At 35.2% G+C, this 13,771-nt stretch overlaps 1 protein-coding gene across 2 annotated transcripts in view; it reads left to right on the top strand.

Annotated features, from left to right (window-relative positions):
* Positions 1–13,771, top strand: part of LOC117337027 (acetylcholine receptor subunit alpha-1-B-like) — a 100,633-nt gene that overhangs the window by 49,002 nt on the left and 37,860 nt on the right. For both annotated transcript variants that reach the window (XM_033897779.1, XM_033897787.1), the window contains exon 3: positions 13,551–13,660. In XM_033897779.1, coding sequence (XP_033753670.1) covers positions 13,551–13,660 — 110 coding nt within the window. The remainder of the gene's footprint in view (positions 1–13,550; positions 13,661–13,771) is intronic.

Genomic DNA, 13,771 nt, shown 5'->3' with positions numbered 1-13,771 from the left:
TTCAACATAGATTAGCAATACTAGAAATCTGAACGGCAACAAAAATGGGAAACTTGATGATATTGAAGGAGATGAACTTCTTGGATCAGAAATGTTTTCATCATCGTATTTAACAATAGGATTTTTTCTCAATTAAATTTCTTTTCAATCATAGCAAGAGTCATGCAACATGATAGAACGAAAATCAGTTGATAAAATTGAATCATTTGTGTAATCAAAGAATCAACAAGAACAATCCTTAGTGTATATGTTCATCACAAACACAATCCTAGTGTACTGGTTTAATATCAACAGATGCATGGTGTCAAATTTGATGACCGCCCTGCAACTTAAGTATAGTTTGCAGTGAAATCAACTAGACAATCCTAGTCCCTTCTCTCTGAAAATAATTCACGTCGCCATAAGCAGAATTACAACGGATTTGTTTTTTAACTAGATAAGGAAATGCTCAAGGGTAAAATACTACATGTCGCTTCTGTTCCTTATCATGGAATGGAAATATTTTATTCTGTTTACTTACTTGGAAGTCGAGGAAAAAAGTGCAGGAAAAATCACTTGACATGGCGTTGAAACTTTTACAAAGTGAATCCCAAAGGAAATTTCATTTCCGTTTGTCGGGTCTGCAATGTTTCTACCATAAGGGTAATAACAGCTTTGGAAGCTGAAGTGCTACATTTTATTTTAAAACCAAGCGTATGTACCAGAAAGGGGAAGGAGTGCATTTTATTTTATTTTTTAAGAATTAAATTTTAAGTAAATGGCTTGAGAGATGCAGAATGATTGAGACCATGGGAGATGGTTTGTCGACATGGCAATTAAATTTGAAGTATTTTTTCTTTTATAGAAAGAATTGGAAGTTTGATGCCGGTTATTCGCCTTGTTCTGTTGTCACTAGGACCATACTCAAGTTGAAAACTTGACATTACCCGGATTTAACCTAGATTTACCAAACAAGAAAAATTGAACTGCAACAAACATGTGAAGTTAGGAGGAATCAAAAGATATGAACTTCCTTGATCAGAACTCGTTTTCGTCATTGTAATCAGCGACATTACTTGACATTGACTTGACATTACCCGGATTTAACCTAGATTTACCAAACAAGAAAAATTGAACTTCAACAAACATGTGAAGTTAGGAGGAATCAAAAGATATGAACTTCCTTGATCAGAACTCGTTTTCGTCGTTGTAATCAGCGATATTAAATTAAACTTCTTTCCAAACATAACACATTGATGCAACATGCTAGTACGGAAATCAGTTGATAGTGTTAATGTATTGCCTTAGGATGTGTCAACAGGGTAAGTTGAGTTATCGGAATGTTTCTTTGACACACCTTAAAAGTTTTCGTTCTTACTTTTTAAGCACCGGCAGTCATTTGGTGTATTTCGAAGGATTTTCCTGTAAAACTTAAGCTAGAAATGAAAGCCAATATTTTATTGCTGAGCAGGCAGTCTAAGTTAATTTAAGCGAATATTTCCTCAGTTCCCACTTAAAGTTAGTTGAAATATTTATGTCGCATATTAGCCGCCGCCATGTTACACTCAACCATAAAGAGGATGAAAATAGTCGCCATTACGACTTCCCAGTACCCCCGACACAATGCAGGCGATGATGGCGGGAAGAGTAAGACTCTCAGTAGAGTCGTTAATACCAGAGACAAGTCAATTTGATGGACTGTTCCAGAATGATATTAGCACATTAATTGTCAAAAAAGATAACAAAAGGATTAGCTGCTAGTCATTAAAGGGCTTCCGGAAAGGGGTCAAAATCCAATGGGAAAGCCCAAAAGACAAATTATTATGACAGACTCAAAACACGTGCATGCAAACACAATACAGATTTGCAACCATGAAGCATAATAGAGTAAAAACATTTCCACTGCACGTTTATCCTGGATGGGTATACGCCTTGCAAGAAAGCATAATATGTAATTATCTGCAACATACAAAAGTATGAAACCATCAATGAAGAAATATATCAAGTGCTGAAATCAAACACTAAACTACATTAAAGTTGGCAGCTGAATAAGATATATAAAACATCATTTTAATAGTGCATTGAACATTGTACACTGAACTATTTAAATGCTGCAAGCGTTCCAAGAAATAATTCCACTAGCTGCGTATAATGCTAGCTAATGTTTAAGATAACTGCAATTTTGCACAATTATCAAGTGATGAATGTAAGATAAAACTGCTCAGGGAGCTTGCTCCTAAACATAGCTAAAGTATTCACCATCGTGCATATACCTCGTTTTCACTGATGTTCTTATCATACTCAACGATTTTTTTCTGAATGTATTTTGGTGTATCAGCAGATAAGATATATGATAACCAGATGGCGAACACTTTAACCTTTCCTGGTTGGAATAGTTGATTTGGTATTGTTTAGCTTCATATGACAGTTATGGTCATTTAAGGACGGACTCTCCTGTGTGCGAAATGCATACACTGGTTGAATGTTTTTTTGTGAGGCGGTATTATCTACGTGTTCAGAATAATTTGTCCGGTTGAGGTATCCTGCTGGGTGTCCCAGCAATATGCATTTTAAAGTCGGCATCAGTTCCGCGCTAACACAAGGAGATTAACACAATTCCATTGCTTTAAAAAGGAACTGGACTTGTTCAATAGACAATAACAAGAAAGAATAACAGGAAACCAATCTCCTAATTTGATTCAAAATCGATGAGACTAGATCGAAATGTGACAAGAAAAAATTATTTACGTAGAGACATTTAAAAAAGGAAGATAAGGCAGAACTGAAGGAAAGTCTAGCTAGACATGCTCTGTTTTTTTAAAGACAAAATAATCGCTATACGTATTGTATGTTAATATAATGTAAACAACTAGTTAATGATATGGATAAAGACACTTCGAATTATCTTGGATTTATTAAGGGCATATGACTGCATTAACGACAATGTTAGTTGCTCAACACAACAATTTTCCTACAATTCACGACAGGCATGCATGTTACACACAGAGGAGGCCGTCCTTGAATGACCTTAACTGTTGATAGGACGTTAAACAATGACAAACCAAACCAAGCCATTCTTATTATTGTTAAAGCAATTCCACATTGATTTAGTGTCAAAGTTGAGGTAAATATTGTTCAATATTTGATCAATAACGTTTCTACTCTGTAAAACAAATTGTTTTAACCAGAACAAAGTTTGTTTTTCACATCGGACCGTATTTATTGAACAACCCCACATGATAAGTAATAAACCTTGGCAAAGCCTTCAACTTCATTCTCAGAACTTCGATTAAGTGTAAATCACAAACAATCCATTGACCTCATCGATCATGCACACCGGAATTGAATTGAAACCAATGACGTTACATTATCATCTATATCCCAGCTTTAATCGATCTTCACATGTAAAGTGGTCAACAATGGCAGACTACCATTGCGAATTTCAATATCCTGATTATGAATTTTCCTGGCCTGGATATTAACAGCCATGATTCCCATTAAAGGCATTCACATATGGCATATGTCATCCGCTTTTTTTGTTTTTTTTTTATCAATGTCATTTTTTTCTGTCGGAGAGGAAACGTTAGGGGAGATGCAAATAGAGATTCATGTTGATGAATCTGGGAAATCCAGAATCACAATTTTAGCGGGAAATCATTCTTTTTTTTCACATAGGAGATATCAAGTTGATGCCCGGTAGTATCATTCCTTAATTATCATTACCCCGTTTTCTATTTTGCGAACAATACAATAATTTTAATTTTGACATAAACACTACTGGAATGGCGGTTGTCGTCGATGTAATAGAACAGTCTGTGTACAATTGTGTTTCCAGGAGTATACTTTTGCTCATGCATTGCCTTTGCCTTATCGATTTTAAGTAGGAAATGTTTGTTTAGAAAGAGTTTTCCGGTTATTTTTATTAATTTTTAGCACAGTTTTGGATATTCAAACGGCAGCAGAACCAGCCCATAGTCTGATATTATGTAGGATTAATCCTGATCAACCTGAAGGACATAGTCAAGACTCGTGCACGCGATCTTATGCTCTATCTTTGTGTATAAACTTGTCAGTTCCACAATGGTGATTTGATTACAATGAACATTAATCTTTGATGACGGTTCAAGGTGGAACGGGGATTGTGTCTGATCATTTTGCATTTAAAAGGCAAATCCGTCGTAATGAGAATCTGTTAATCAAATGATTCGTGCATCAAAAAGATTTGAAGTGATCTCATATTGTTCCTGTCTTCCATGTTGGTACCTCATTGGCATTGGTTGTCTGTGATTATCTGCTCCGATATCATGTATGTAGTGCCAATTACCATACACCATTGGGAGCTAACTTCGACTCAAGAGTCAGAATACATTCGTGTTCCTTGTAGGAGGTGAATCAGTACGGTGGTCGGTCGATTTACCATGTCTACATGTCCGGTACCAATCCTCTCTTGCTACTGCATATTTCATTATAAAACGCTAGCTGTATAGCGAAATTAAGAATAGCCGTTCCCCTACGCTTGCCAAGTACCAACATTCTAGATCACATTCCAAACCAAGATTCTGTAGTTTTCAAACCCAACACTACGTTGACCTATACGGAAAAAACCGTGAGAATGTCGATATTAATACGAAATCGAAATCATTATGACGAGGAAAATATTATCAAGGCTATTATTAGATTGATAAGGAAGCTACAGAAACCTATTATCAGACGTTCAAGAAAGAAAATCGTCTTTTATCCAGCTCCTGCCTTGTAAATCTAGACATTGTTTTGATTTGTTTAATTCGTTTTGGACATCACAAACTGGTTGAGAATATTTGATACAAACACCCTGTCGACTTACTGTTATGATATCGTAACTGAAGAGGTAGTTCCGGATGGGCGTGGTTAAAATATGTTCATAAAAGCACGATAGAAACATACCACAACTGAAATGATATTTAACATCTGATTTAGCACTAATATCGACATCATCGTGCATCAAACAGGAAGTACCACTTTTATAGATTCTAATGTGTCCTGCTAAAAATAAGAAATTTTCAAGGTCAACATTAGATCAATTTAGTTCCCTTAAACAAATAACATTGACATGGATATTCCATTTTAACATTGAGCACAACATCAAGATAAACAAGAGCAAATCAATTAATGTATCACTATTTTAGAGCAACACACACCCGACGCAAAGATTAAAACTAGTTTAAATTATTATTTATTTGTTAAAATCCGGACCAAGTCAATATTCAATAAACAATATTTCAATAAAGGACGTTTCTAGGTGGAAGGGAGTTCAAACCAGTGGTTGGAGCCATAGTGTCAAATTCAACACTTGTTACTTACAACCACTATAAATGTATCATCGATAGGGAATACATACTTTGGAAGTCGCTTCAGATACTAGACAGCTTAGATATTACCATGAAAGCAGTTGCGTTGCACCAAGTGGGCATTTCATATGACCTTGTGGACTTATTGATACTATGTATGTTATGCAACACGCAATCAGTCACAAAAATACCATCATACTTGTACAGTGGTCGAATCTCTGATAAATTATTAAATACTTTCTACATTTCTAAGATCGAAATCAACAGTGCAGCGATTGCATATCATCAAGATATCATCTTCGCCAAATGCGAAGATTGCATGCGGGCGACCAAAGACCTAATCCGAATAAAACTTCTCTGTCCTATAATCACCGTTCAAACTATGTGGATATACTTCTTTATTTGATCAATATAATCAACAGGACTTTTATTTTCAAAAGATAAGAGCACAAATATCCGGGATATTGACATAATGATGACATATACAGGTTACATAAGTAGTGGTTTTTGGATATACTATGTATTTCACCTACATTTGAAATTTTTTATAAGCAACAAAAATCACGATATTTATCTTTACCATATCCAGCAACCTCAAGTCGTGTGACCTCTTCCTACAACAATAATATGAAAGCGGTTTGATTGGGACTACATGTAGGGTTGAATAGTTAAAAAAATAGTAGTGATATAAAGTGTAACATTTTGGTGATAGGACATTGTCGTGGAACATTATTGCATTATTGGGTGACTGACATGTTTGTAACGCTCATTATAAATGTACCTCCAAACATTTAGACACTTTAGATAGCAATATATATGCATTATGTGCGACAGGTATAGTTTCGATCAGTAACTTTCCTCCTTAGAGCATTTCGACTTTATTAGTTCGGGGCAATTTCAAAATCTCAACCAATCAAAAGACATGAAGGTCATATACAACTAGTTGTATATCGATATATTTATTCAACTATCAGCACGTTTACACAAAGATCTGTGAGTTGAATAACATGGAGTATTGTGGTAGAAATGAAAATATCACAAGATCAATGTCGACAGCCGATGAAACTACTGATAATATAAATGAAGCAGTTCGACTAGTACATGCTAATATTGTCCTATTACCATTTTGTCGGCTGAATCTTCCACCAATGCTTATTAGTGACACGTATTATTTCATTGGCTACCTTAGTTCCTACATTTAAGCGTTGCCGATGGTAATCTGAAGTAGATTATTTTTCCGGAAGATCTTTAACATGTATATCATATAAGTGTGGCATATATTTTAGATTTAGTGTACATTTGTCTTCTCTCCTAAATATAACAGCTTTATACCTGTGTATAGATATCGTGCATGTACAAATCATACCTCCAACTAACAGATCCAAGATGTATCCAAATTAAACAAACCTGCTACCCTGGACTATTAACATCATCTCATAATATTGGGCTTCTATTTATACAACCTAATTGATGTAGGTGTTCAGACCACTTGCACATAGCATTCGACTTTAATACAGGTCGTTCTGCGCTTAAGTAGGCGATATTTGATATCCCTTCCAAATAACCGTAAACTGGCCATTACTACACCTCACCAATCAAATTATGCACGTCCACAATAATGTACATGCTTGGTTGTGAAATATGACCTGGGAAATAAAAAAGTGGATGAAGTCCAAATTGGACTAATGAACGAACAGCATTGCAGCTGTGTTTAACACTTAACATGGTCCTTCCCGGCTTAATTTCTGAATATTTGTTTTGTGGCGTTTCTATAAACGTCGTCGCAATAAGGTTTCCCATTCTCAATTCCTGTGTCAGTTCGATACTGTGTGTGTTCGCTACATGAGGCAATCGCCAACTTTACTCCAATAACCATAGGCCACACCGACATGTTTGTTGTTCCTTGCAGAAGGTTATCTCATCCATCCTAAATGACTTTGTGCGATGGACGATCCTGTTTCGGGATCACATGCGTTTTCCTGTCTTTATCTAGTCTACACACAAACCTCAATGGGGGAGAAATGAGGACAGTAATTTTTCTAGTAAGGAAATAACGTCCGTGTGTGGTTACTAAGATATTCTTAGGTCTTAGATGTCTTGGAGACGGTTATTACGCATATCATAAGAGGCAGTTGGAAGTGGGCCCCAAAAGAATCCAAATTGCGTCTGTGTCTTCTGCTTACGAATCATTGAAGGGATAGAAATAGATCTGGTGCTTATTGCAACACCTAAATCATCATTTTTTTCGTTTTTTCCCCTGTGTTTTTTCCCCTGTCCTTTCTCCTTAAAAGCTCACTTTCTTTCTGTGTGTCTGTGTTTTTCTTGTGCTGGCGTCCCTTGTCTCCCGTCCTAATATGCACTTGACTATAGGTATCGCTAACAGCCTTCCTTATATGGCATTTGTGTATCCTTTATACCGTCCGCATCTGACATCGGTTATTGGTGTCTCCTTGACATCCGTCCTTGTACGACACGTGCTGTTTAAATCTCTCACTGACAACCTTCCTCGTATGATATTGGCTATTAGATTATCCTCAACAACCTTCCTCGTATGACATTGGCTATTGGTGTCTCCTTGACACCGTCCTCATATGACATTGGCTATTGGTGTTTCCTTGACACCGTCCTCATATGGCATTGGCTGTTGATGTCTCCTTGACTTCCGTCCTCCCGTTGGCGTTGTTTTGTATATTATTTGGTATCAGTTCATATCGTATTTACACAATGCAGTCACTGCAGGACAGTGTGTGTTAACATATGTCACCGGCCGTCTAAACGGCTTAGAGAGGCAACTTTGAAACTAAACTTTAATTAGAGTGAAGCAAATGCCAATTTTAAAGATTTTAAAATTTTGTCTCCACCATGGAACGGAACCAATATCAACTAGAAACCATATGTAAAAAGCAGTGTCAAGAGAGAAATTATGAAGAAATATGTTATTGAAGTCAAGAGGTAGAACATACCTGTTTGAATTATGTACATATATAATTAGGGCAGCAGGTAAACTCATTACGCTCTCCCTGCAGGATAGTGCTACAATAGGTTGTTATCCAAGGGCTTGTACGTACGCAACCATATGACATCCCCCTCTGTCGACTTCATAAATGACCAAATTGTCCTGAAACTTCCATCACATACAACTATATTATCTTGCACCAGTTCGCGCTTCTACCAACTGGGGTTGAAAATTCCGTCATTGTTACTATAAATAACCATTTGACGTCATCGATCTACCTACATGTACATGAACTACGTTCATGTTCAAGTATTCCCAAAATCTCATACACTCACTCGGAACCATTTTCTCTTGTGTGGAATTTGTATTTCAATCACCTAGAGTCTAGAGTCATCCATACGCGTACTCACAACCATCATCTTAAGGCAAATTTGTGTTTTAACTTACTTAGATAAAGTTAAGGTCACTGTTACTATAAATAGATGTAAGGCATTCTCTTTCTACCGCTTTTGTTAATTATATTTGATTGTCCTAAAACTTAATACACTTACGGACAACATGTTCTCTTGAATGAAGTTGCATTTGTATTCATCTTGTATCAAAATTAAGGTCATTCCTACGATCAATTGATTATCGTTGTCTTCGCCCCCCTAACTCTGTTAATCAGCCAATGTGATATTTATCAGTATTTTTCTGAGTGACATTGTGGTTAGACAATTCTTACAACCTTTTGTTTTATATTGATAAAAGTTGGATAGTGAGGGTTTCGTCTCGCTGGAGATCCCTTGGTAACCTATATAACAATAATATAAGTGGACGTAAAAGAGGCTTCAAGTGCATGCGGATGTATTTTCCCTAATGCGGAGAGGTTTAATAATATATTTTGTAGGTCACAAGCGTTAGAATAAATGTAGGGGTTGATAAAACAAATTTGGAAAGTTTCGTTTTGTAATTAATTTAAAGCAAGGCTTCCTGAAAGCAACGAAGTTATATTTTTGATAATATCACATTATGGTACAAGAGGTACTATTGTAAATGATCTGAGCTGATTTTACAACAAACGTTTATTTCATCCTCAAAGGCAGCTATTTCTGCACAATAAGTTTAGCTGTCCCGCTGAGGATACGACGGACCTGATGAAAATGTAATTGTCATGATTTTTAAGCTATAAAATTTGTATAGGCTATTGTGCAATATCCGTGGAGAATAAAAACAGCCCACGGAAAGCCAAGGCATTGTACTTTTGTGGGAGAAAATGCACAATTTTAGAGATTTCATAGCTTTCAACAGAGACTGTCATCACGCGGAAACCAACCCCAATTGAGATAATTTTGTTTAATCATATCTTTTTTGATGTATTTCTTTCCACACAACACTTGATTTGATTATGTGCCACATGCTCTATTAAATTCAAATCCCAAAGGCATGAGTATTATCAACATATTTTTTTTTCAATCTTTCATATACTTTCCCCATTGCATATACACTTTGTATACAGGTTGCACATTTGAACACTGAAATTCTCGATGGACAAAACGATACCATGCTTTCCAAAAATTATACAGTTGCTTTGCTATGGGATTCGACCTCACAAGTATGAAACAATTGTAATAAAATGATTAATTTCAATTAAGCAATATCCCTCTCGTATTGATTTAAAACCCAACACAAAAATACAATAATAAACAAGCTGTAGTTCTCAAAATATTGCTGTCACACAAGGTAACTACAATATTTAATTTCGTTTGAAGTTTATTGCGTAGATCTTATTTGGTGAGAACGTTCTTTTATCGCGCCGGTTTCGCATAATGATAGCTAAAATCCATTTGATGTAATTCGCTGTTGTACTGCATGTATGTCAAAGTTTGTTGACCTTATCACCGATCATCGTAAACAAAATCGGTGCAGCTTTGTTACTTTAAAACCGATTTTTCTAAAACAAAAAACAAAAAAACAAAGACTGTACAAAGGACAATGACTTTTACTGTCTTCAATTTTAATCACACTAATTTTGTTTCGTTGGCATTTATGAATAAAAAGACCGAAAAGAAAGCTTGACACGAGATACCAAAACATGTCCTTTGTTGCACTGCCAATAATTAGCCTACAATTATTCTGAAAATTAAAAGAATTGCTCGATCCAAACATACTTACAAATGGAAACATTTAACAACGCATAGCCCTCATTTTTTTATTTGGTAAAATTATCCATAGATAGCCCGCATCGGCAGATAGCCCGCACTAGACTAAACAATCGTATAGCCCGCGGGCAATACGCAGGAAATTACGGTTTATATACGCCAACGTTTATCTTAAGTTTATCTAACGCGTACGTTATAACCTTTTAATATTTTTTACATCGTGTCAACTCATCCGTATTTAAAATATTGAATGTTTGGCAATCTACTGAGTCTCAATCAAGAATATATTCAGAGCCGCTTTATTCTCGAAATCATTGAGACCAGTCAGAGCGGGCGCAGCTATATTATAGTTTTGTGTTATATAGACATTGTTGGATAGAAGATTTTATATATTAATATTGACCCTTCTTTCAAATGATATTTGGATTGGAGAGTATTTACGGAGATTCACGAGAATGTCTTCTCGTATTTCATTTTCTGATGGTATTTTTGTCTTAATATGGCGAATCGAGGAATAAAACAGATAAAGTAACCTAAAAATAAATTTGATTATATAAAGTATATGAAAAATCATAAAGTATATATAAAATTGAATTGAAAAAAAGGCTAAAAGAAATTAAAAAGGGAAAAAGATCATTTGAAAACTCTTTGTAGTCATGTTTACAAATGACATATGGCGTTAGTTCAATCAATCAAACTTCGGCAAATAACGTTGACGGTACCATTATAATTAAGGTCGGGGGAGTCTTAAATTCTCGAGCAGTTGTATCGCCGTCACGGGTTACCTACCAATACTTGCTACATGTGCTGGTTCTCATTAAAATATCAGATCGAACAACTTTATGAGATGATATTGTGCTTGGATAAGATTAAATCATTATATATTAACTGCCTTGCTTTGCGACATATCAATTTCCACTTCAAATTTAGACATTTTTTTAATATTAAAATGTAATGAATTGATTAGTTTACAGACTCTCATCTTTAATATCTATTTTGCAGTTTTCCATCAAATATTTTCATGAATTCGAATAAAACGAATCTTTGGATCCATAGCAATATTTGATAAATTTGAGACATTTTTATTTTATTTCCTCGTGCCTATTATGACGTTTTAACTTGATGTTTAGAGTCAGTAAAACGAACATGAAAGAACCTGTCCCTTATCATCGTGGGGAAACGCAAGACCTTAAAATGGTTAAAAACTTGTTACTGTTAAATATTCTTTCAACACTTTAAGGAAGATGCATTTTTAGGGCCATTTTATTTGTTATGCCATTTCACAGAAAAGCCATTTGGCATGACACCTTTCTTGGTCCATTATGCTTCCTAGTGTATCATTGACGAAGACAAGAAATACGCGGTATCATCTCAGATTGTCTCGGTGTGTCGCGGTCTGGGGACAGCACTCATATCCTTCTCAGATTGATGGACACTCAGTTAAAATGTCAAGCGAAAAGTGGTACTATGGGAGGCATGAGGAAAAAAGCAAATGTCGGGAAAGAGAACAGATAAAATTTAGTCATACATTTGAGACAACAAGAGCAATAATTACCTCTTATGTGTAGACACCTTAAATGTTATAGCTGATATAATGCGTGCTATGCTGTCTTGTCCAGGTTACGGTAGGGTTATGGGGCTTTAGTAGGTAACCATATTTATGTCCCGAATTCCTTGTTCTACCATTTTTTTGTCGAAAACGTCGGCTCACGACGCCAAATATTTATCAAACTAACCATTTATTAATTGAAATAATTTGTTTAACGCATTTTCACCTGCTGTAGTATGTCTGCTTTATACCTATGTTGGATATCTGAAAATTGGCTATATTTTATAGATGGTCACGATATCACTTCGCTTTCGTAACCTTAACAGTGTTTCTAGGCAGAATAGCTATATTGATTTCATTCTTTCCTCTCTGAAAATAATTTGCCAATAAAGCGTAGGAATGACTTGGTGTCATTCTGAAGGACAATAAAAGAGCCTGCTTTGTTCGGTAAACTTTCGCACAATAGGGGCGATATTTTACCACGCAAACGTCAAAGATGGAAAGTGGCACAGCTAGGTTTTTTTTTCACACTTCACATCTTAAAATCTTTTTCTGTAAAGCAAATACCAAGATGTTAAACTGTCATTACATCTTCAGATTCCCCAAAAACTACTTAATATATTGGAAATGTGATGACTACGATAAACAGTATTTCACGTTAATAATTACTCGATAACACCGAGATATTGAGTAATGTTTTTACTTTTAAAAATACTTAGTGAATATTGCATTATTTTGACTTTATATTATTATGACTTCACAATAGCGCATCGGATATTCCCTGTTATAAAGATAAATTTAATTAAATTCCTTTTTTGCAAACAAATTAATATCTAATATAAAAATTAAGGACCTTTTATTCGGTTGATATGGTATTATATCAACCTGGTAGAATCAAATATTGACCTCACCAAAGGTTCATCATTAATGAATATTCATTGTGGTAGAATTTTATTCAAACACTTTTAATTAATGTGCAAAACACTTTTTTCATTTATTTTTACAGTATAATTTAACTTAATATTATTTTAGAAATACTTTTCCCATTAGTTATCTTTAGCTATGAACGTTGATACACGAAATCAGTTTAGCTGTCGACTTGTATGAATCGTTCTGATACTGATAAGGACTATTATTTAATTGCATTAAACCATTAGTTATACTGAAGTTAAAATGCAATGAACGACGTTTCCTTGAAGCTAGCTGTAAAATTCTGCTATAAGTACATGTGTGTGGTGATCCGTCTCATACCATTTGATGAAATAAAATTATGTTTTGGAAGTGCAGTCTAAACTCGAATGCAGAGGATTAATCGTGACGAGCGATAGAAATTAGCTTATAGACACACATAGCTAAAGGCTGTATCTTTGCAATATCGCAAACATACTAAAAAGAAATGTATATTGTTGCTTACTTTTATTGTTAAAGTTAAAATGTATTCATAACTTAATGTGTGCAAGCAAAATTTAGTTATTGGAAATTGTATTGGCTTTTTATATGGAAATTATGGAAAGAAAATGGATTGCTTCGCTCATAGAAATGTTTTGAACGGCAATATTGTTGTGCTTTTCTAAAATTCATTTTTACTTGCTTTACAGACATGGAAAGACGTGATGCTGACTTGGAACGCCTCAGAACACGAGAACATCGAAACAGTGCACGTGCCGCACGACCGAGTATGGCTACCGGACATTGTTCTTTATAACTTGTAAGTCTAAAACAAACCTCATGAAATCTCACACAATATCGGATTGGTATGTTGGACGCCATGACCATCTTGGAAATCTGTCAGCTAGTTTTGATATATCAGTAAAGCATA

The sequence above is a fragment of the Pecten maximus genome, chromosome 1 (genome assembly GCF_902652985.1).
Source record: "Pecten maximus chromosome 1, xPecMax1.1, whole genome shotgun sequence".
Lineage (NCBI taxonomy): Eukaryota > Metazoa > Mollusca > Bivalvia > Pectinida > Pectinidae > Pecten > Pecten maximus.
Note: the sequence above shows the minus strand (reverse complement) of the source record. Positions and strands in the feature narration are given on the sequence as shown.